Genomic DNA, 22703 nt, shown 5'->3' on the forward strand with positions numbered 1-22703 from the left:
AATTTCGCTTAACTGATACTAAATCAGTTTATATATACTGTATTGGTATCATTAAGGTTTTTTGTTCAGAAACTACTTATTAGTCAATGATACTATAAGAGTATATATGTATATTGTTGTGGTGTCATTAATGTTTCTTGTTCATAAATTACTCATTAATCAATGATACTATAAGAGTATATATATATATTATGGTATCATTAAAATTTGTTGTTAAGAAATTACCATTAGTCAACGATACTATAAGAGTATAATATATATATATTATGGTATCATTAAAATTTGTTGTTAAGAAATTACCATTAGTCAACGATACTATAAGAGTATATATATACTCTTATAGTATCATTGACTAATGGGTAATTTCTTAACAACAAACCTTAATGATACCAATACAGTATATACATACTGATTTAGTATCACTTCAACGAAATTATTAGCCTTAATGATACCAATACAGTATATATGATACTGATTTAGTATCAGTTAAACGAAATTAGTAAATTGGGTATATATTGTAATTATTTAGTGGGGTATGAATGTAAAGGGGTATGTGTTTGTAATTATTTTGCTATTATGGGGTATTTGCTTATTTTCCCCTTAATTTTACTATTTTCTGAAGCCCAACACTTAAATTTTGGCCCAATTATTAAAACCTTAAGTCTAAATCCCTCAATATTCATTACTTTAAAGATCACACTTTCTCCGTTCTTTATACAATTCTTTAACACAACATTGAATAATTTAAAGCTCAAGCTAAAGAATATGGTAATTGATTAGTTTTGGCTATGAAATATTGGTTATTTTTTTTTTGAAGTAATTTCTCAATATTTTAAGGTTTAATTTTTATGTTGAGATTTCCAGAATATTGAATCAACTTTATGCTATTGACAATGAGTTCTCTTTTAGTTTGTGAATTTTGGTACATTGGATGAATCACTTTGTTGGTGTAATAACTTATTTGTGAATTATTCATGTACTTAGTTTTTGTGTCTATCGAGATGCGTATGTCCTCAACAAACTTATTATTTTCAAACAAAAAAATCCAAAAAAACCTAACCAAACCGACGATAACCAAACCGATGGTTATTTTTTTGATTTGGTTTGGTTTGATTTTAGAAATTTTAAAAACGATTTAAATTGGTTTGGTTTTGGTTTTAACCAATAACCGATCCAAACCGAACCATGAACACCCATATCTACAATATTTGTTTTGATTGTTACTTAAAATGTATTGTATTGTATTGTTAAATTTCGTTGTTACGTAACAATGAAAACTCCTATTTTATGGAACAACCGATTTGGTGTGTTCCCATTGTTACTTATTTTTTTTTTTCAATTATATCTTTACATAATATTTCAAAATACTATTTTATCCTTTACCTTATATTATTTAATTCTAGTCAAACCTCCTACCCTAGAATAATTAAGGATAATTTAGTAAATTTATAAATTACATTACGGTACGATACAATCAAACCAAACAATTAAAATGTTATTAAACAACAAACAATACAGTCTAGCCAAATATTGTATCTACCATACAGTACAGTACAATAGAATACAATACAATACAATACATTATGAAACAAAGTATAACAATGATCCAAACAGAGTGTAAGTGGTATAAAAAAGGTATGTAAATGGTATATTTTTTGGTTGTTTGGCCCAAACGTGATTAACGCCAGAATCGGGCCAAGCCCTAACTCGTTCGTGAAAACTATCCCGCCAATCCATCCCGCGTCTCGAAATTTGAAGCTTTCAGCCTGTATCCTCATTTCTTCGTTTCTCTTCCATATCGTGGCTGACAGACCTACTCCGTTTCGCCGGGGACTGATTCGCCGACGACGTTGAAAGTCACATTTTTATGGTCAGTTGAATCCTTCGCATTGCATAACCCTATTATTTTCAAAGCAATTGTTTTTCAGTCTTCAATTCGAGATCTCCGATTCAGTAATTGCTCAATTCTGTTAACTTTCACATCTGATGAGTGTTCTTAAGGATTAGTGGAGTGTTATTATCAATGCACCTTTATCGATTATCATCCATTAATATTTTCATTGTGCACATAATTTTACTATCATTCATTTTTATTTTTTATTCTGGGAAGTGGGAGGCTTATCTCTTTTTTTGGTTATGTACATATGTTTGTGAGCCATATAATACTCCCCGTTTCAATTTGTTTGTTTGGTGTCTACTTGACACAATTTAAAAATAAATACTTTTGAATATTGTGGTCTTAAACTAAAATGAGTAAAATCTATCAATATCTTGTGGTCTTAAATATGTCAATTAGAAGTTGAACTTAAAGAGTTGCCAAAAAAGGAAATAAATGTTCTTTTTTGAAATGCACTAAAAAGCCAATCAAGACAAACAAAATGAAAATGAGTGATTAATTGTTTTCATTAATCAGTTTGGTTACAGACTCATTTTTCATGCTCATTTCCTGGACAATTTGGTGGCATTTACAGGTTTTATGTGTGGTTTTGGTTTGGTTTCAGCTAGCTAGACCATCAGGGAAGTAGATTTATTAATTTATGTCCCAAGGCATAACAGATGATGCTAGTGTTTTTTAGTTTATGTGCTCATGCATGTTACCTTTTCCTTTTCTTTTTTGTTTTCTGAAGTTTGCTGGATTGTCATTTTCTTGTTTAAAAATTGGATGTTCTATGCAGGGAGGCTAATTCAGCTGGAGGTTCCATGTCTAAAGATAAGCTTCCAAAAGCCAACTGGACGCAACATGCTACTGCCCATGATAATTTTTCATGCCAAGATAAGTTCTTGAGTTCGAACATCCTTTTCTCTCTACCGACACAAAGACATTGTGCCAGAGAAGAAATGAATGCCAGGTGTGCCACTCTATCATAACCTGGTTTGTTTTCCCATAAGATTGCACATTTTTTCTACTCAAACGTTTCAAAGAAGATAACTTCTGCACATGATTGATGCATAAAAGATAATTAACCATGGGGTGACTGAACTTTAAACCATGCAACTGTAGTCATATTGCTTTCAGTGTTTCCAAATTTGTGTATATTCCACCAGTACTATACATGCAAAATTTTAGGACAAGTAAGGTCTACAATGCTGGAGGTACTTAATGCTAGCTCACAAAAAAGTTTCATTCTCAAGATAAGTAATCACTGAGAGTAACTGACACAAACTGTAAAACATTGCCACATTCTATTGAATGCACTAAGATCCATCATCAGGTTATCACTCAGCAAATTCCTGGGGAATTTTTTCTTCTTTTTTCTTCTTCTTTTCTTTGTACTATTGTTTATAATTTTTTTCTGGTACTATCTGAACGCTAATTGTATCTATGTTCTTTAATTCTTTATCAGTTAAAGGATGATTGTATTCTTATCTATTGCTTATTGTTATTTTTACAGGTCAATGACTTGTCAAATCAGAAGTGTAACAAAATTGGAAGCTGAAAAGGTGCTTTTGGGTCTGCAAGATATTAAGATCCTCCAACCATTTCATTCTTGACAGTTCTTAATACATCTATTACTATTTGAAACCATTTTATTATTTTTGCTTTTTATTTGTTGTGCAATAGTAGAATGGATCTATGTAGCACTAACTTCATAAGTACATTTTTGAGGAATCCTAGCATAAAATGCTGAATGAAATATTAATTTTTGTTTGAGTCCTTTGTTTGGTCAGCTATAGGAATCACTTTTCATATTGGTTTTCCGATTCTTGGCAGGCTTGGAAGCTTCTAACCAGCCTCAAGTTATCTCCCAAGAGTTACACTAGACCAGGGAAAACTCTACAACTAACCAAAGATACCAATGCTTTTTCACAACACTCTAGTCACACACAGATCCCACGTGCATCTGATGGAAACTGTGCTCCAGCGAGGTGCAGGCCAGTGCATCAAGGTGTTGGTGAAGATGGTGAAAACAGTGACTCGAGAAGGTATGCAGGCAATTGTTTTCCACCACACTCAAGTGGCATAGCAGAAACAGGGAATGTTGTGAACAGGCAGAGTGGAGTAGACAATTCACATGCTCGAGGTGTAGGGGAAATATACAGCAGTCATGCAAATGGTGCAAGCCAGAAGACACGGGAGGCGTATACCACTTGTGCTGATGAAACTGAAGAAGATGACATTCTTCTGGTAATTTTTGGTGTGGCTTAAGCAGATAACAGAAAAGACTTCCCACTCTCCCTAGGATATATCATATTATTGGTTGTTGACTTTTGAAACTAGGAATTGCCGACTTAAATCCAATTTGAATATGCTGATATTTTGGGTAAAAGAGACCAAAACAAGTGAGCTTTACCTTGCTTCTTTGAAAGTAATGCCAAAACCAAAAATAGAAAAAGAAAACAAAAGGAGAAAACAATTAATATTCTGCATTAATTGCTATTGTCTCTTATTTTCTGGTTTCTGCAGTGAAGGATGAAATGTGCATGCAAATCTATTATCTATGTTCTACACTTTGACCATCTTCCCCTGATAATTTGTCTCAATCTGGGTTTTTTTAGACAGTTAGAAAGTTATGCTACATTCCTTTTTCAGAATATAGATGTTGACCAAATAGTAGAACACTATCAGACCAACTGCACGCCACAGCCTTCTGTCTCCAGGTTTCCGTCAACTACTCCAGTTACAAATTCTCAAAGTTTGGCTGGACATGAGGAGACAAACTTGCCACCGGAGTTGTCCATAAACTGCAACCATGGGTTGCAGGTAATAAGGTTTCTCTGCTTCAATCATGTTCGTTCCAAAGTTACTGATATTTTCTAAACTCCGACGCTTGATTCTGCAATTAATACAGCTAGGACTTTGCCCTGGAGCCTTGGATCATTTACAAGAGATGAAGGATAAGCTAATTGAGATTTCAAATGATCTTCTTGACAATGTTTCAGACCTGAGTTCAGAACAGATTGAAATGCTTCGCCAAGAACGGTATGTTCTCATATATTATTCTTTTCTATTCCTATTTCTAGTTTGATGTTTTCTCATACCATGTCTTGTCTGTGCTGCACATTTGTTCTTCCTTGACAAAAAATGTAGAAATATTGAAGCTTATAACTGGTTGCGTTTGCATACTTTCAGGTCACAGCTGAAGCTGCAAATTCAGCACCTTGAAAAATTTCTTCAAACTGTATCAGGCAATGAAGAAAGAAAGATGTCACAGTGTTCTGCTTCCACACTAACTTCTGGCTTTCAATATGAAACACCTTCTGCCTTTCAGTATGCCACACCTTCTTCATTCCCTTCAAGGATTAATCCTACGAGACTCGACACACAGTTTAGTGGATACAATGAGTCCAGTCACTTTGACAACTGGAATTCATCATCACTTTCATTTGATGTGACTGGTGGATATGGTCTTTCAACAGCCCCAGTGGAAAGAGAACCATACATCCCAAAGTATCTTGAAGTTAACTATATTGATGGTTCAAATGACAAGAAGTGGAGTAGCCGAGATTTCCCTTGGACAAAGAAGCTTGAGGTGTGTATTTAAATGTGTGCGTAAGAATGAGATGTTTCTGGAGTTGAATTTGAACATATTTTCCATTGTCAGGCCAATAACAAAAAGGTATTTGGAAATCACTCTTTTCGTCCTAATCAACGAGAGGTGATAAATGCAACAATGAGCGGAAATGATGTGTTTGTTTTAATGCCAACAGGAGGAGGCAAAAGTCTGACATATCAGGTGAGACATTCGACTTTATGGCTTTTGAAGCTTTTCTCTGTGGTGTTTATAACGTGAAGCAAATGTAATCTGTCTAAGATGCTATTATCTGGTATTATTATAAATTGGGAAAAGGGACAAATATACCCCCGAACTTTTGTAAATGGTATGTGTATACCCTTCGTTATACTTTTAGGACGTCAGTATCCTTGCCGTCCAAATTTTGGAGCATATATACCCTTTAAGTTAACGGTGGTACACGTGTCTCGATCTTAACCACTGACCTAATATTTGTTAAATTTCTGCCCAAAATTAAAAAAATCCACCCGAATTAATTTAGAAACCCGCCCAAATACATAATACCCATAACCCAAAAATATTAACCAAATCTCCAAATCAATTCACATAATTTCAAATTAAGCAACTTAAACACTTGTTTAGCAGCATCTTTCCCCATCTTCATCCCCAAATCATCCTCAACACTAAATCCTCAATTTCTCCTCAACTTTCTCATAGAAGAGGAAGACCCATCCAAACAAGCACAAAGATTGAGACTAGGATTAGGATTTGGTTAAGTAGTAGGGTTAGATTTGTTTGGAGAGAAGAGGTGAATGAGAAAGAGAAGGAGTTTTGGGGTCAGAGTAGGATCTTAAATTAGGTGATTTTTTTTTTTTTTTAAACAAACTTAGAATATGAAAAAAAAAATCAACTCATATAGGAGTTATTCCTCAAAGCCAAAATCAACAGCAATTGTCAATAGTGCTGTTCTACCAGCATTCCAAAAAACTAAGTACCATAGTTGTCTTCTTGATATTTATATAAGACTCTACTTTTACTAACCTAAATTTCTTGAATAAACTGAAGTATCTACTAATTTACTAAATCTGAGTTATCCAATCTTATCTTTGGCTTCTCCTTCGAATCATCTTGGAAAAAGGTTGTATTTAGATGGTCTGTCTCTTCATGAATTGTGGAAGGGGAGATCTTAAGGCGTGTCGGCCTTCTTGGCTAATGATTTAAAATGTTTTGCGTGTTTCTTCTCTGTTCCAGTAGAAGGCTTACTGCCAAGTTGATGAGCTTTTCCTTTCTTCTTGTGCTCATTCACAAGGGACATCCATTCATTATGATATTGTAGTTGCTAGAAAGCCGATCCTGGATCTCTTCTCTAAAGGATTCCAATTTCTCCCGAGTATTGATGAACCATCGGGGATCTGGCTGTATCCTCGTTGACGGAAGCTGCTTTGATTGATACTCGTGCTTCAATATTTTGCCCTTCCGATCACGCTTCGGCCTACAATTATACATCTTCAGCCGCCGTGTAGTGGCGGAGCTACGGTTTCCACTTTTGTTCTTCTCCCTTAAGTGAATTGATTTGGGGATTTGGGTTAATATGTATTTGGGCGGGTTTCTAGATTAATTCGGGTGGATTTTTTTAATTTTGGGCAGAAATTTAACAAATATCAAGTCAGTGGTTAGGATCGCGACATGTGTACCATCGTTAACTTAAAGGTTATATATGCTCCAAAATTTGAACGGCAAGGATACTGACGTCCTAAAAGTATAACAAAGGGTATACGCATACCATTTACAAAAGTTCGGGGGTATATTTGTCCTTTTTCCCTTATAAATATAGAGGGTTACATTGTACCAGTTTCAGAAGGAGATTAAACAACAGAAGAATCATCAACCCTTCTTAGCTATGCTCACTTCTGGGTTCATTTTGCTAAGAAGCCATCAGATTGTACAGAAACTCCTTGTTGATATCTACCACTTAACCAGTTGTCAATAATGGCCTTAAGGTTGTCATATGTTATAGCATCAAATGTTGAATTTTCTTCCATTGTAACTGGAAATGACAAAAGTATTTCTTCTACCACAGGTGCTCATTCCATATTTCCTACAAAAGTTGTAATTCCGTTAGCTCTATGAATGTGTAGAGCTGTTAACAAGTCACCCCTGTTTTTAATGTTCAAGCTCAGTCCGTTCTGGAGCTCGGTTGTTTGAATTTCATTGATCAAATTCATCTTGCATTGCTTGGAATCAAAGATTCTTTCAAGTTTGTAAACTACCTCTTCTTAGTAAAACCATTCCTAATGAAATTGTACCTATTTCCCAAGAAAAGAATTATCAGAAAATCTATAGATTCTAACACATACATATGTAGATATTCAAGAAATAGAAAAATATTATGCAGTCTCTTTAATGATTTAGCCCTATGGAAAGAGGGAGGGCTAGGAGAATTGTTGATGCCTGACGAGGATGAGTGATGCAAGATGTTTCCGTCAGTAGTGGTTTTCCTGAAACCCTGGTGACTGCTGGGGGAGAAGTATACAACCATGATGAGGCAAGAGGATGACTAGTGGAAGCTATCAACAACAGGGGTAGGTGCGTCCTTGCCTATGAGGAGATAAAGAAGGGCGAAGCTATGTAGTCATGCTGTTGGGAGTTAAACTAGGGGAAATTCCTTTTTTGACGATGATATGCCCCTCTATATGTTGAAAGGCATTTATACAAAGAAATAAAGATATGTTTGTGAAATGTGTTCTTGCCAAGCTTGGCTTAGTTATCTGAAAAGGTGTTCGAGTAGAGCTTTCTTCATGAACTGTTACTCCTATTAAATGCATCAAGTAGAAAATGTGCACAATCATTATGGAATTGAGGTATCTACTGTTAGAAACTTTTATCATTGTTGTGGCTCCACTATTGATATCTACATTCTTCTTTCTTTTGCCATGGTAATTTGTACCCAAAATGTGGACTTTCTTATTGCTGCTATTCCAATATAACTACTTCAAAAGATGGACATATTTTTGGGAGCTCCAGTTTACTTTTGCACATTTCTTGTGTACTGGGCTTGGTACTTGAATTTTTGGCAGCTGGGACTCTCACATTCATGACCTACTTCCTGCAGCTTCCTGGTCTTATTTGTCCTGGGATTACTTTGGTTATTTCACCTCTTGTTTCGCTCATCCAAGATCAGATAATGCATTTGCTGCAGGTAATGATGGTTGAGACTATAATAACTTCATCTGCTTCTAAGAAAATCTACCTTAATGCTGTGTTTTCATGGTATGTACACATTGCAGGTTAACATACCTGCTGCTTATCTTAGTTCCAACATGGAGTGGACTGAGCAACAGGAGATACTTAGAGAGCTCAATTCAGATGGTTCCAAATACAAATTTTTATATGTTACCCCAGAGAAAGTTGCCAAGTGCGTACTCGTAATTTCATTTGGTAACATTTGAAACTTATGGTAACTTCTCTGAATGAAGTGTCTGATATTTAAAAGTTAAGACAAATCTTGAAATTCCTTGGCTGATCTGTTATTCTGGTGCGACTATGAAATAGTGAGATGCTAGCAGGAAAAGTAAGTTCCTTGCTGGAGGCATGAAACCTTTCTGAAGGTGTGATGGATAAGCCCCCATTAATGAATTGTGATTGCTCAATCTGTAATTACTATAACTTGGATAGCACTATTTCTTGAAACTTGGTCTTACTTCTTTGGAAAAGGTTATACTTCAGCAATTTAATTGCAATACCCACAAGTGTTATTTGTTTGGGAATTATCCAGAATCTGGATTCCAGATGAAGGGGACTATAATTCGCGCTAGACTAAACTGCAACATTGTGCAGAGTGGCCACTGCCTCAGGCCCTCAAAACCAACCTTTAAGTCCCTTGATTCATTGTTCCTTTATTTGATAGAGCCTCAACAATGAAATTAGGATTTCGGCTTTGCAACAATGACATGATTTAATACCTAGCTAAACTAGTTGTTTGTTGTAAAAATGAATAGTTCTTTAAGTTTCCCTTGGCTATCTGCTATCAAAAGGTCAACCTTCTAGAGTCATGATAAAGAAAGTTTATACTGTTTCTAGTAATTTTTCTGCAGGGTCCTAGGGAACATAAAGTGTATTCCTTACTGCACAAAATTTATCCTTAATACCAAACTATATTTTGAAATAATCAAAGAATACTTGTATGGTAGTGCAGAAGTGATGTTCTATTGAGACACTTGGAAAGTCTACATACTCGTGATACACTTGCTAGAATTGTTATTGATGAAGCACATTGCGTAAGCCAATGGGGACATGATTTCAGGCCTGATTATCAGGTAATGTCTTTTCAAGCATTTTTCGTGTTGGATCAACTAATAATTTGTAGCATTTTATTTCTAAAAAAAAAGCATTTTCCGTGTTATCATATTTGTTGGGGTACTATTTATGGACACTAAACTTTTCAGTTGTCATCCAGGGTCTAGGTATCCTGAAGCAAAAGTTCCCTACTGTGCCTGTTCTGGCCTTGACTGCAACTGCTACAATAAGTGTCAAGGAGGATGTTGTTCAGGCTCTTGGTCTTGCCAACTGCATTATTTTCCGACAAAGCTTCAATCGTCCAAATTTAAGGTGAATAAATGATTCTGAAAGTGTAGTAGTACCATACCTTTTTTGGCCTTGTAAATACATGATTGTGGAAAATTTTCAAATTTACAGATATACTGTTATCCCAAAGACAAAGAAGTGTTTGGAAGACATTGGCACTTTTATAAAGAATAATCATTTCGATCAATGCGGGATAATTTATTGTCTTTCTAGAATGGATTGTGAGAGAGTAGCAGAAAAGCTGCAGGTTCATCTCCTTTTAACAGACACTCTATTTCTTTCTTTCTTGCTTTCTTGTTGGTTTCCTAGTGAAAACTTTCTTAAAACATAATATAATGCATGAAGTAAACAAGATGATGTTTGTATTCATTTCTCCTGTGATGTGGGGATAAGTATGAACTAGTTTGAGTGGTTGCTTGTCAGTATCTAGATATCACCTTTTGAAATCTCTTCTTCCTTTAAAAGCTTCTAATTTCGTATTGTCTTTTCTTGCATTAATTTTATATACGATGATCATAAATTAGAAACTCACTGTGGCTCTAATGTTCAGGTACCTTAAACTTCTAGCAAATAGTTAGGCCTGTCTGGAGTAATTTATTTTTTACAGTATCTATTTCGTTTTTACATAAACAGAAAGCGCTTTGTCAAATACTTAGTCAGCAACCCTTATTTCTTATGGAACAGTATGTTCAATGAGCTGATGCACTGTTTTTTCCTAAAAGCTAGATAGATGATGACTAGCAAAGATCCTTTTCACATTCTCTTTTCTTGTCTAGTCCAGATAATTCTTTTTTGGAGTTTATAATTGTCTAATGGGAATGTTCAATTTGCAGGAATACGGACATAAAGCAGCATTTTATCATGGCAGCATGGATGGTGCTCAACGAGCTAACATCCAGAAGCAGTGGAGCAAAGATGAGATCAATATTATATGTGCAACTATTGCGTTTGGAATGGGTATGATTGAGACTTAAGTTGCTTTTTCAAGCTGATATGCTGTTAACTAATCAGTGTTAACATGATGACTGCAGGTATCAACAAGCCAAACGTTCGTTTTGTCATTCATCATTCTTTGCCAAAATCTATTGAAGGGTACCATCAGGTGGTTGCTAAACTTTAATTTCTCGTTCTTTCTTTTAAACTACTCCGAAAAACTAGTGCGTTAAATTCAGTTCAATGGAGTGTAGAATTTACTTTGCTGTTATTGTTTAATAGGAGTGTGGTCGTGCTGGTAGAGATGGTCTACCTTCCTCTTGTGTTCTGTACTACAGTTATAGTGATTATGTGAGTCTCTGTCCCAATATGTTTCTTGTTTCTGTTAGTGAGGTATTATATTAGTGTTGATCTCCTCTACTTCTTTATTTCCTGTTAAACATCTTTTGCTTTTTTAAAAAAAATTCAATAGATACGAGTCAAGCATATGATCAGTCAAGGCACTGTAGAGCAGAGTCCCTTTGGGTCTGGATACGGTCGTTCAAATGTGGCTGCTTCAGGGAGGAACCTTGAGACAAATGTGGAAAATCTTCTAAGAATGGCATGTGATTGTTCATAAGTCACTGAGATCTTCACTTTTGTAATGTTAGTTTTCTCAAGTTTTTCAACACTTTTTTCAGGTCAGTTACTGTGAGAATGAAGTTGATTGTCGTCGTCTCCTTCAGCTTATTCACTTTGGAGAGAAATTCGAATCTACCAACTGCAGAAAAACATGTGATAATTGCTGCAAGACTCAGAACTGTATTGAGAAAGACGTCACTGAAGTTGCAAAGCAATTAGTAGGGAAAAATTAGTTTGTTCAATTCTGTATTTGACAGAAGACATTCACTTCCTTGAAATACACTAGACTGTTGCTGGTTTTAGTAAACATTGATATCTTGCCTGCCATGTCAGGTTGAATTGGTGAAGATGACAGGACAAAAATTCTCGTCAGCCCATGTTTTGGAAGTCTTCAGGGGCTCCCTGAGTCAATATGTATGTCCTAGCTTTTAACTTCTCATTTATCATCTTTTTTCTCATTGGCTAATATGGTCTCCTTTACTATTATAGGTGAAGAAACACAGACATGAGTCCTTGCATCTGCATGGAGCTGGAAAGAAGCTCGCCAAGGGTGAAGCATCCCGCGTGCTACGTCATCTTGTTACTGAAGATATTCTTGTGGAGGATGTTAAAAAGAGTGACCTTTATGGATCTGTTTCATCAGTCCTAAAGGTAATTTACTGAAGATAGAATAGAGACAAAACAGCCTTTCAGATATCATATGCAAAAAAATTAGTCTTTATTTATCTCCGGTATTCATCTTTTAAATTTCAACCATTTGAGGTTTTACTAAGAAACTGGAAGTGTTATCCTTATTCAGGTGAATGAATCAAAGGCCTATAATCTATTTGCTGGTGGTCAGACTATGAGATTAAGGTTCACTTCCGTTCTTGTTGCTTACATTTAGCTTGTGATCTGTTTCCTTGTTACTGGATGTGAAGAAGTTCTCTTCACATTTCTTACTATGTACTATTTTGAAGTGATTGAGTAATCAGAAACATGGCTTATCAAAATGATTAAGGATGTGCTCTTTGAGCTTGACTTTTTTTATGCTTCCTCCCAGACTTCCAAATTTGGTTTAACTGTGGCCAGGAACAATAGCATCTTCACTGTATTCCAATCTTGATGTTGTGTTTTCTGAGAACTCCAATTAGGGATGTGGTTCATGCATGACTTACCATAGGTCGTCTTTTTCCATTTAGTTGCTCCGTCCTAATACATATGATTCAACTTGGTGATGTTAGATTTCCACGACATGCAACATTCTAATTCATTTAACAATTCGATTTTTATACTTTGATATGTTATTTCATGTGAAGTAACTTTTTAACCACAAGTTAAATTAATATCTTAAACTCCTTGCTGTGTAGATGGTGTCATATTCAATGGGAGGGCAAGGGTATATATTTCAAGGGATTAAAATGTAGGACATCCCTACACTACTTCATGAACTTAAAATGTACTCCCTTTGTTTGTCTTACTTTCCTTTTTAGTCCGTTTAAAAAGGAATGTCTTTTTCCTTAGTTGGCAACTCTTTAATTCCAACTTTCCACATAGCATGTTTAAGGCCGCACAATTAAAGGGCATTTTGGTACATTTGACATATCTTTAATTTAAGATCAGAAGATTCAAAAGTCTATTACTTTCTTAAACTTCATGCCAAGTCAAAATAGGACAAACAAATTGAAACGGAGGGAGTGGTACATCCCACTGTGTGTTTTGTGCCCTCACCATCAGACTCTAAGAGCTTTCCTGAAGTGTAGAATAAGATCAATCAATGGGTCTTTTACATATCAATCCATTCTATTCATTGAAATTCTCTTAATTTAGTGCAAATCAAGTATCTACGAATTGCCAAAATGAAGATGGCTTCTGGTCATTGAAATCATTCCGGTATATCATATAATTATTATAATCAAGACTAACATATTCATGTCCGTCTTGATTTCTTTTTTAACCTGCTCGATCTGTGATCTAATTTAGTTTTTTGGTATTGACTATCACGAGTCCAGTTAATCTATGTATATATAATGGCAGCTAGATTGTGGGAAATTTGTCTTTTTTCTATCAAACATGTTACTACTAATCATATTTTTTTGTGCTATTATAAGTTTGAAAGAGAAATCATTAGATAGCACATCAAATAATCTATACATAAAGTAGAACAATCAGTCTCTAAATAGTGCTGCTTTCTATGACTACTTGTATATTAAGCAACTAAACCAAATATCTTCATCTGCTCCTGATCAAATTGTCATATGCAACACACAACAGAGTATGATCTACTTGATGTTATTACAGGTTCCCTTCATTTGTGAAGGCATCTAAACTGGGTAAATATGAAGCCACTCCAGCAAAAGGTTCACTAACATCAGGAAAGCAGAGTCCTCCAAGGACAGACCCTTCTGGTGTACCTCAATCTACATTTGATCCAGTACGTTCAGATTTCATATGATTATCCAAGCACCTTGTTGTAGGTGTGCTTTCCTTATCAATTAGTTTTTGTGCCACACCTTATTTTATTTGTTTATTATAGACCCTTTCAGCGATACTGTATTCAGCTCTACGGAAACTTCGTACTAATATTGTTAGGGAATCCGGAGATGGTGTCATGGCTTACCATATATTTGGGTAAGTGCCTTTTTAATCTCTTTTTATTTCCTCTCTTTTCCTTTTTCTCTAATAGATCATTAAGCATCTTCTTGTTGCTTCTACTTCACTTGGGCAATGGTGTTGAACTTAAGTCGTACTTTTGAATTTCTCCCGGCCTTTAAAAGATGTGATATGCAAGTCAGCCCTATTGTTTTGCTGCTTTACGGTTTGGTTCTCTTAAACCATAGTACTCCCTCTAGTTCATATTAAGTGATTTTTTCAAAGCTCAAGAGAACTGTAGGATTCTTCTCCATATTTACCCTTTCTTTTAATGAGGTTCTTAACTACTTTACATTTTCTAAGAGAACAGTTTAGGAATAATCAAAAGGGTAATAATAGAAATTAGCTTTCAACTTTTGTCCTCAACTGTTTTTCTTAAGAGTGTGCACTGTGCCATACACCAACTGTATTCTTAAAGTTGGTGTATATGCATTCTGTGCTAGAGCCCTGTGCATTCAGGCGTCCTACGTTGCATATTTGCACAACTTATTCTCACTTATCCAAAGAGAAGAGTAACCAACAACAGATGAATTATTTGCAGGTTATGCTGGACTCTGTTTCTCTTTAAAGTTAAACATTCTAGTTTAAAATAAATTTCTTAGACTTTTGGATTCAGGTCTGGGCTTTGTGAGGGCTTTCAGTAAGTTAGATTTTTCTTTGCCATTCTCATCTATATGATACTTCATTTGAATATTCTTCCGTGCTGGAGGATACAAAAGGAAACAAATTTGACACTTAGTATAGCTTAGAAATGTATGCGTTATTGTAGACTAAAGTTAAGCTGTTTGATGTGCCATGTTGTCCTTTCATTCTTTCCTGTTGTCAGGAGCTGATTAATTGTTCTCATTTTTCTAGAGATGACACCCTGCAGCTGATTGGCCAGAAAGTACCTAGAACTATAAATGAGCTACGTGACATCAATGGAATTGGCAAGTAAGTTAGAGAACAAGTTAGACAATTTTTTCACCCTTAGTTCCTCATGTTTAATGAGCTTGATGGTGCAATTTAGGGTAAAAATCAACAAGTACGGGGATAATGTGCTGGAAACCATTGAGGCTACGGTCAGGGATTACTATAAGTCAGATAAGACGAGTAGCAGCTGCAATGACAATACTGATTCAGGTAAAAAGAGGAGAAATTCCATCAATGTACAAAACGGGAACTCCAAAGATGAAGAGTTCTTCACTGAAAGCACTGGATGTACTAAGAAAAGGGTGTTAAAGAAGCAGAACAAACATGCTGAGGTTATTGACTATAGGGACCTTGGGTATTTTGATGAATGTATAGACGGTGACCTTGATTTCGATGAGACCATGATGCCTTAGTGAATGCTTCCTATTTCAAAAGTTGATCAGAATGAAAGAAGCATTCCATGATCAACATCCCAGGTAGTATCGTTCGGAGTTAGCATCACAGTTTGCATGGGTGATAAGTTTATGATCACCACACTGTTTTTATTAATTTGGGTGAAATGTAAATCTGTTAACAAAGCTGCTGGAACAAGGCTCAATTTCCAGCTACTATGAGATGCTAACTTAATCTTGCTATGATTCATCGTAGTGTATATAATAATTCTCTTTTCTATATATTAGTTGATTGCTAAATTTTCTATTGGATTCATCAGGACTTTCTGAATGCTGCTTGCTACCGTTTTAAATGTCTTTTAACCTTAGTAATTTGTTCTTTATCAAAGCTTTAATGTTTGTGTTGGCCAGTTGGGCTTTGTGTACAGTATGATTTTTTAAATTTATTTTTGTTAAATATATTCAAAGAAATAAAACCACAATCTTTGTAATGTTGGTCATGAGAAATAAGTGAGTAATTTAGTAGGAAGGAACTAACATCGCCATACCTTTTAATAAAAAAATTAGCTTGTTGGATATTTTGGATGGGCGAATTGCTAGCGAGCATGCGTTTGAAGATATCATTCAAATTCATACGTATCGTATTCCTACTGGATTCTCTCCGTTTCAACTTGTTCGTTCTACTTCTTTTCTTTCTTTTAATTTGGGTAAGAAAAATGTCTCTTTCCCTTTTAGTAAATTTTTACTTTTAACTTTTGCATGATAGGTTTAAGATCACAAAATTAAAAAATAATTTTAACACATTACAAATCTCATAAAATTTAGCATATAACTCCAAAAAAAGGAAATAAATTGGATACAAAAATATATAAAAAAGATCAAAAATTATATATTCTGTCATGTTTGTAATTAATAACCTATTTTTTGTAAATAAAAAGGAGTATATACATATATTATTAATTAAGGTCTTAAATAGTATGTTCTTGTAAATTTTTCCATCATTAAACTCTCAAATCTCTTTTACTTTTAAAAATTTTGTGTGAAATTAAAATTAGACAATCAAATTAAATTGAATGGAATAATATTTACTTTTTGAGTACATTTGACTACCTTTTGGAATGATATCATAAGTAAATAAACACCAAATGATGTGATACAGTGAATGAGGTTGCTCATTTCTTAATTAGAGGTTTCGAATTCAAGCTCTGATTATGAAAAAATTCTTGGTAAGAAGAATAATATTATATAACTAAAATTATCACGATATTAGCGTTATAGTGTATTGTTTAATTAATCAATTCCAAATTCCAAGTATAGTTATCTTGTTGGTCTCAATTTGTTTGTTTGAATTAAATTTAAACATAAAAAAAAAAGATATTCAAAATTTGTAATTTGAAACTAAAATATGTAGGATATACCAAAAGATCTTTTAATTTGATAGTGTTAAATAAGACATTGAGAAAGTTAAAATGAAAAAAATATTAAAAAGGAAGTAAACGGACTAAAAAAGCAAATATGACTAACAATTAAAATAAGAGGGAGTAATATTCTGGTTCCGAGTTACGAGAGAAACCTGCTAATCCCAAAATAATGGAATCAAACTATGAAATGGATAAGTAGTTTTAATCTTGATTTTGTACGTTTCTGAGCTCTATATTCGTGAAACCCAACAATGTTCTGTTTGCTATGTACTTTTCTGTAATCAATTCATTGTAATGATATTTAATTGCGCATAAAGTTCAAAAATAAATATAGTTCGTAATGGAAAATTAGATATACTTATAATATATTTATATGATTATAAACTATCCTATTAAAGATAAAATGATAAGTTTAAAATTAAATTATTATGATTAAATATAAATTAGATATTTATTTTGAAACGAACTAAAAAAAAATCACAAATTTTAAAACAGACGAAATAATTTTTATGTCGATTCTATGCTCAAATAATATAGTTAGTAATGAAAAATTAGATGTATTTTGCATCTTACTTTGAATCAATTTGTTCTATGATGGGTGTGTTTGGTACGGTCGATTTTTTTAAAAAATTAGTTAGACTCCATTTATGAAAGATATTTTCGACAAAAATATTTATATTTCTTTCTTATTTGGTAAAGAAAGAAAAGAAAAAGAGGAGGTAGATATTTGTGTATACAAGTATGGCCAAGCAGGGGCGAGGAGTAAAACTTACACGCATCAAGTGTATACATCAATTCAATACAATACATGCATGTCATGCGTTTAAATTTATAGTTCATTTTACTTAACCTTAATTAATTAATATGTGCTTTACTTTAAATCACATAATAATAAAAATTGTATTAGTTTGATTTATACACCCGATGCGGATAAGTTTCCTAAATACAAAATAAGAAGTTGACTTAGTAATTTATGAATTTAAATTTCGCCTTAAAGTTTATGTTTTAAATTTTATCAAATCTTTTTCATAAATTTTTTGAATGCACCCTTGTCTTGGTAAATTTTTTATGAATCTCAATTACGATTCATTAGTTAAACTTGGATAAAAAAATAAGTCTATTTCAAAAGAGATAACCAATTAATTAAATCTCTTTTATATCATTTCACTGATTATAGCTTCTTGATTTCGATAGTTAAAGTATTTAGCGCAGACTCAAAATAAAAGTAAGAATAAAAAAATTCAATCTAAGTTATAAATTAGGGAAAAAAGTCTGAAATATATTCGAATTTTGATTGAAATTGTTGTTACGATAACGAACTTTGGAAATGATCTTTTACCCTCTACATTATTTAATAGTGTATTTTAAAGGTATATATGTGTCCATGTGGACATCATAAATATTGATGTGTCCATGTGGGTACATATATACCTTTAAAATACACAATTAAATAGTGCAGGGTAAAATATCCTTCATAAAATTTGATATCGTAATAACAATTTCGATCAAAGTTAAAATATTTTTCAGACCCTTTTCCCTATAAATTAATTTAGATTAGTCCTATTTTTACTTATTTATTGACTTTTTTTTTCTTTTCATAAAGAGATAAGATCAGTTGAATCAGCAACAGTTAATTAAGACGATCTGAGATCCAAAGCGAAACCAAAATTAAAATAAGACAAAAAAGGTGGGACCCATTTTGTTAGGTAACTGAAACGTGTCACGTAGCCTAACGTGCCATGTAAGTAATTTCACGGTGACTACCCTCTGCATTTTCTATATGCCTACTACTCTGTCATCCCCCACCTCACTCTGCTTTTTCAACTGAAAAAAACTCTGGTTTTTTTTTCTTGCAGAAATTGAAGAGCAAAAACCGAAGGATCTGATATTTATTTTCTGGATTTTTGTATAGTTAATGGGGTGGTATGAGATCAGCTGACTGTAGAATTTTTCTTTGTGAAAAAGTATGAGGATTATGAAAAACCCTAACATTTCTAGCTCGATTAAGGATGGAGATGTGAAGATGGAGGAGGAAGGAAGTGTAAAGAGGAGGGAAAATGAAAAGCCACCAGAGGATGACTGTTGTCCTATTTGCTTTGGGAATTTCTCCATTCCTTGTAAAACAAACTGTGGTCACTGGTTTTGTGGTACATTTCTAACATCCTTTACTTACTAATACTACTACTACTACTACTGTTTGTTTTTCTTTTCTGAAAATCGTTATACCGATTTTTCCGTCTTTTGTTGAGTAAGGTGGAATGATATAGTAAAGTATATAAGTTCTATGTAGATTATGATTTCCTTGTTCCTGGTTTTCCCTTGCTCCGCAGCTAGTTGCATATTGCAGCTGTGGTACTACAGATCAACACTGCGGCGATGCAAGTGTCCAATATGTTGCTGCCTCATAAGCAAATTGGTACCGGAGGCATCGTTACTTGTTCAACAGGAAGAGGATGTTGTCGAGCTACTTAAAAAGATTAGGCGGTACAATCACCTCTACATTAGTGGTGCTTATGGGATTTTTCTTGTAAGGCTGCTATCTTAGAAACTTCATTTCTGCAATGTGATTCTCAGTTGTGCATTTCTTATGTATACCTCTTACATCTTGAGCCTAACTCAATCCTAAGAGCTTGCTTAAGAGGTGAGATTGTCCAAGCCATATTAAAGAGACCACCCATTCCTTAAAGGGCTGGTGTGGGACTCTTCATGCCCATCTCACGCCCAGTAATTTTCATAAAACTCTATTAGCATCTCCAGCCAAAGATTTATTGTTTTATAATAGTATCCTAACTAGCTAGTTCCCCTACTGTTTGTGAATGTCGCTTCATTCTTTTATAATATCAACCTCTCTTTGTTTCTTTCCCCTGTTGTATGAATTAATTGCATAATATGGTAGGAACTTGTGTAACATTACCCTAGTTAAGTGGATTTAATTAGATACAAGGAGGTCCTTAGAAATTCTGCTTGAAGTTGGTGCAGATTTAACTATTGTGAGTCGGCAGGAAGAGGTAATAAGCAGTCTGGAAGTGATACGAATAAAAGATCGTCACAGAGTCAACCTTTTAGTCTGATGCCCTTCTTTCTGATGTGGTAGAGTGGCATTTAGCAAAAGGGAGAGATCTGTGATGCGGATAACTCCTATAAACACTTTCTGGTCCCAACTCAAAAAGATATGTAGTACAAGTATGTTGAGTACAAGTGAAGCATATCACAAGTATATCTTACCTCTGATGCAAGTTGTTTACTAGCTTTGGTGAATAATGTAATCTTTGACTATAAGTTAATATTTGCGTGCTGCAGCCTTGCATTTTGTTCCTCATGAAAGATTGTCGCTGACCTTTCTTCTCAGCCAATTCTTCTATGTGATTTTATGCTTAATTAAATAACGGTAAAACACTATTTAATTTGTTTCGTGAGTGCACTGAGAAGATAATACTACCTGAGCAAAGATTTGAGGTCTTGGAGGAGCTAGCCCTTAAAAGTGAAGTTCTCTGAATGAAAGGACACTTATGGAGGATTCTTTGATTTGGAAAGTCTCTCTGTGTTACCTTATCTTCTCATATTAATTCATAAGAGGAAAAAAGAATGAATAATGTATATTAGAAACCTAGTTCTTATGGAAGTATAATTAGAAGAGCAAGTGTCATTAGTGTTTTTAAAAATAAAAATTGTGTGGGGTGGGTGGGGAGGATACTTGCTTACAGCTTATTTGTTGTCTTTTGAGTTTTGAGCCCTTTATTGCTACAACTGTGCCTATACAACCTAATGGAATTAAGGAAGTTTCACACTTTATAGAAAGAACTCATTGGTGAAGTGAAGCAAATTGATTGATCTTATTGATTCATTTTAAAACTTCAGAATATATGTTCCTGATATGTGTGATTTATATTTTCTCTTTCTCTTTCCCGCAGAAGGTACTAGCACTGCCACTTTTAACTCGGAGAGTTCTCCGAGCACTGATGGACACTCTGATAGATCCTGATCAAGTTCGGTTAAACTATTACTTGATGCGCATTCTTGCAGTAAGTTTTTTAAAGAGTTAATTGGGAATCTTCCAATAACTTCTGGATTCTTGTTTCAACATTATGTGGGAAAGGATGCATAGTTATGTAAATGCTGGAGGATCTAGAAAAGTGGCACATTTGAGTTGCCATGTGATCTCGTTGCTTTTTCTTATGATTATGATTTCTCAATAACCTTGCGTTATGAGAGAAAATGATCAATATTCTTTGGATGTACTCTGTGCTGGGTGAAGCATGGATTCTCATGAAGTACCCTAGGACAATTTTGGTTAAATTCCTCTGTGAAGTTGTTACTGACATGGAAAATCTGTGAAATATCGTGTACACTGGTAATCTAAGTACTGTGCTATGCAAAACCAAAAGACCACTTATCTTATTGAGCATTCCTTTTTGTTTTATGATGTAATTATGCTATAAATCGTCTTTATTGTAAAGTTTGTTTTTCTGATTGTTTATGCTTTAGCTTCTTTCTTCACAATTGGTCGTTCTTAAAGTAAATTCTTTATGTTTACTGCAGTTGTTCCTGAGTTGGATCTACTGTAGCTGCGAATTTCAGTTCATTCCTACTGGTATTCTACTTGTCATACTCTATTGAAGAACTAAATTTGTATGGCATGGCATGGCATGGCATGCATGTTAAGTTTTATGATTATTGCAGCCATTAGACACTGGGGAATCTCATCCTTTTGTAGGGGGCGCTGATTTTAGAATCATTTATACGATTAAGATATGGTCATGACAATGCAACTTAATAGAGTAGTCTATACTGATGAAACAAGAAAGTATATCTCGTAGAATGAGTTGTTTGTCTGGTTTATAGAGAACTGTTCAAATTCACTTCTAGGACTTCCCAGGTTTTGATTCTTCATGCAGCCATTGACAGGATGTTACTGAATTTTGAACGTAAGCTGATAAATTACTTGTTTGTAGGAGGACTGGGAATCTGGAGGTTGTTTGACATCTGTGCTATTGCCACCGTGGCCATTTTCTATTTGGTTGGCCTATACCATAGATGGGTGCTTCGTCGTCGTGTGAGACAGTTGGCTGTTCTACCAATACATCCTGATTGAAAGCCTATGCCAGCTTACTGGGAAGTCCTTGCTGTGAATATATCTCAATGTTTGTTGCCCAAAAAAAGAGATCCCCTTGCAGAATATTTGGTTGTATGGGAGGTTATTTTAAACCATTTTCTTCTACTCATTTTGTAGGTAGCTAAGAGATCGTAATTCCTCCTCCCACTGATAGGTCATATATATTAGTCTTGAACTCTAATTAACAAAGTGCTTAGTGTGCTTTTGGTACATATTTGAACTTGGTAGGTACTAGAGTATCCCACCAAATTAGTAATCCAAGATTGTCAAAGCTCGTAGTCAAGTGAAATCTTCGAGATTTCAGAAGTTTACAACATGATATGTGATTACCTGCTTATTGAGATTGGCACATCCATGGTTAAAGCATCAAGTCTGAGCTATTTTTATAAAATATGCTTTGTTGGATTTATTATTACTCATTTCCTAGTTGCTTAAATTAGCTCAAAAAGGTTGCTTGATTCTCCCCAAAGAAAAAAAGGAAAATGTGCCCTTTCATTATTGAAATAATACACGTAATTTTGTTCCCTAGGCAAACTCACAAGTAAATTTTTCGAAATATTCTAGCACAATAATGCGAAAATAATCAAAGAATTTGAAGCTCATTTACGGGGTGATTCGACATTTTTAAAGTTGAAATTACAGA

General features: G+C 34.3%; 2 protein-coding genes across 3 annotated transcripts; both read left to right on the top strand.

The window, feature by feature from the left end:
- The first annotated feature begins 2432 nt into the window (after positions 1 to 2432).
- Positions 2433 to 15857, top strand: LOC125816319 (ATP-dependent DNA helicase Q-like 4A). Its single transcript, XM_049495908.1, has 25 exons — positions 2433 to 2471; positions 2676 to 2849; positions 3393 to 3441; positions 3713 to 4126; positions 4532 to 4702; positions 4791 to 4921; positions 5072 to 5471; positions 5544 to 5675; positions 8566 to 8652; positions 8741 to 8868; positions 9649 to 9769; positions 9910 to 10061; positions 10149 to 10284; positions 10871 to 10994; positions 11069 to 11139; positions 11253 to 11321; positions 11443 to 11571; positions 11651 to 11809; positions 11925 to 12005; positions 12081 to 12242; positions 12391 to 12446; positions 13872 to 14004; positions 14107 to 14201; positions 15078 to 15155; positions 15232 to 15857. Exons 2-25 carry the CDS (start codon positions 2701 to 2703, stop codon positions 15545 to 15547), a joined length of 3543 nt encoding a protein of 1180 aa, XP_049351865.1. The 5' UTR covers positions 2433 to 2471; positions 2676 to 2700; the 3' UTR covers positions 15548 to 15857.
- Positions 15858 to 18752: 2895 nt separating this feature from the next.
- Positions 18753 to 22270, top strand: LOC125816348 (uncharacterized). 2 transcript variants are annotated; one of them, XM_049495943.1, is made up of 5 exons: positions 18753 to 19094; positions 19278 to 19474; positions 20859 to 20969; positions 21487 to 21538; positions 21900 to 22270. In XM_049495943.1, exons 1-5 carry the CDS (start codon positions 18914 to 18916, stop codon positions 22037 to 22039), a joined length of 681 nt encoding a protein of 226 aa, XP_049351900.1. In that variant the 5' UTR covers positions 18753 to 18913; the 3' UTR covers positions 22040 to 22270. The 2 variants fall into 2 exon arrangements, with proteins under 2 accessions (XP_049351900.1, XP_049351901.1); XM_049495944.1 differs by having other exon boundaries at positions 18795 to 19094; positions 20862 to 20969.
- Positions 22271 to 22703: the final 433 nt, after the last annotated feature.

The sequence above is a fragment of the Solanum verrucosum genome, unplaced genomic scaffold (genome assembly GCF_900185275.1).
Source record: "Solanum verrucosum unplaced genomic scaffold, falcon-dt-bn FXZP01000261.1, whole genome shotgun sequence".
Classification (NCBI taxonomy): domain Eukaryota; kingdom Viridiplantae; phylum Streptophyta; class Magnoliopsida; order Solanales; family Solanaceae; genus Solanum; species Solanum verrucosum.

What these genes read in the sequence shown, in the direction of transcription:
- LOC125816319 (XM_049495908.1), top strand. Translation starts at nt 2,701, where the DNA reads ATGTCTAAAGATAAGCTTCCAAAAGCCAACTGGACGCAACATGCTACT. An exon ending in GGTCAGACTATGAGATTAAG is followed by an intron (nt 12,447 to 13,871) that starts GTTCACTTCCGT and finishes ATGTTATTACAG; the next exon opens with GTTCCCTTCATTTGTGAAGG. An exon ending in CTCAATCTACATTTGATCCA is followed by an intron (nt 14,005 to 14,106) that starts GTACGTTCAGAT and finishes TGTTTATTATAG; the next exon opens with ACCCTTTCAGCGATACTGTA.
- LOC125816348 (XM_049495943.1), top strand. Translation starts at nt 18,914, where the DNA reads ATGAGGATTATGAAAAACCCTAACATTTCTAGCTCGATTAAGGATGGA. An exon ending in CTGTGGTCACTGGTTTTGTG is followed by an intron (nt 19,095 to 19,277) that starts GTACATTTCTAA and finishes CTTGCTCCGCAG; the next exon opens with CTAGTTGCATATTGCAGCTG. An exon ending in GTGCTTATGGGATTTTTCTT is followed by an intron (nt 19,475 to 20,858) that starts GTAAGGCTGCTA and finishes TCTTTCCCGCAG; the next exon opens with AAGGTACTAGCACTGCCACT.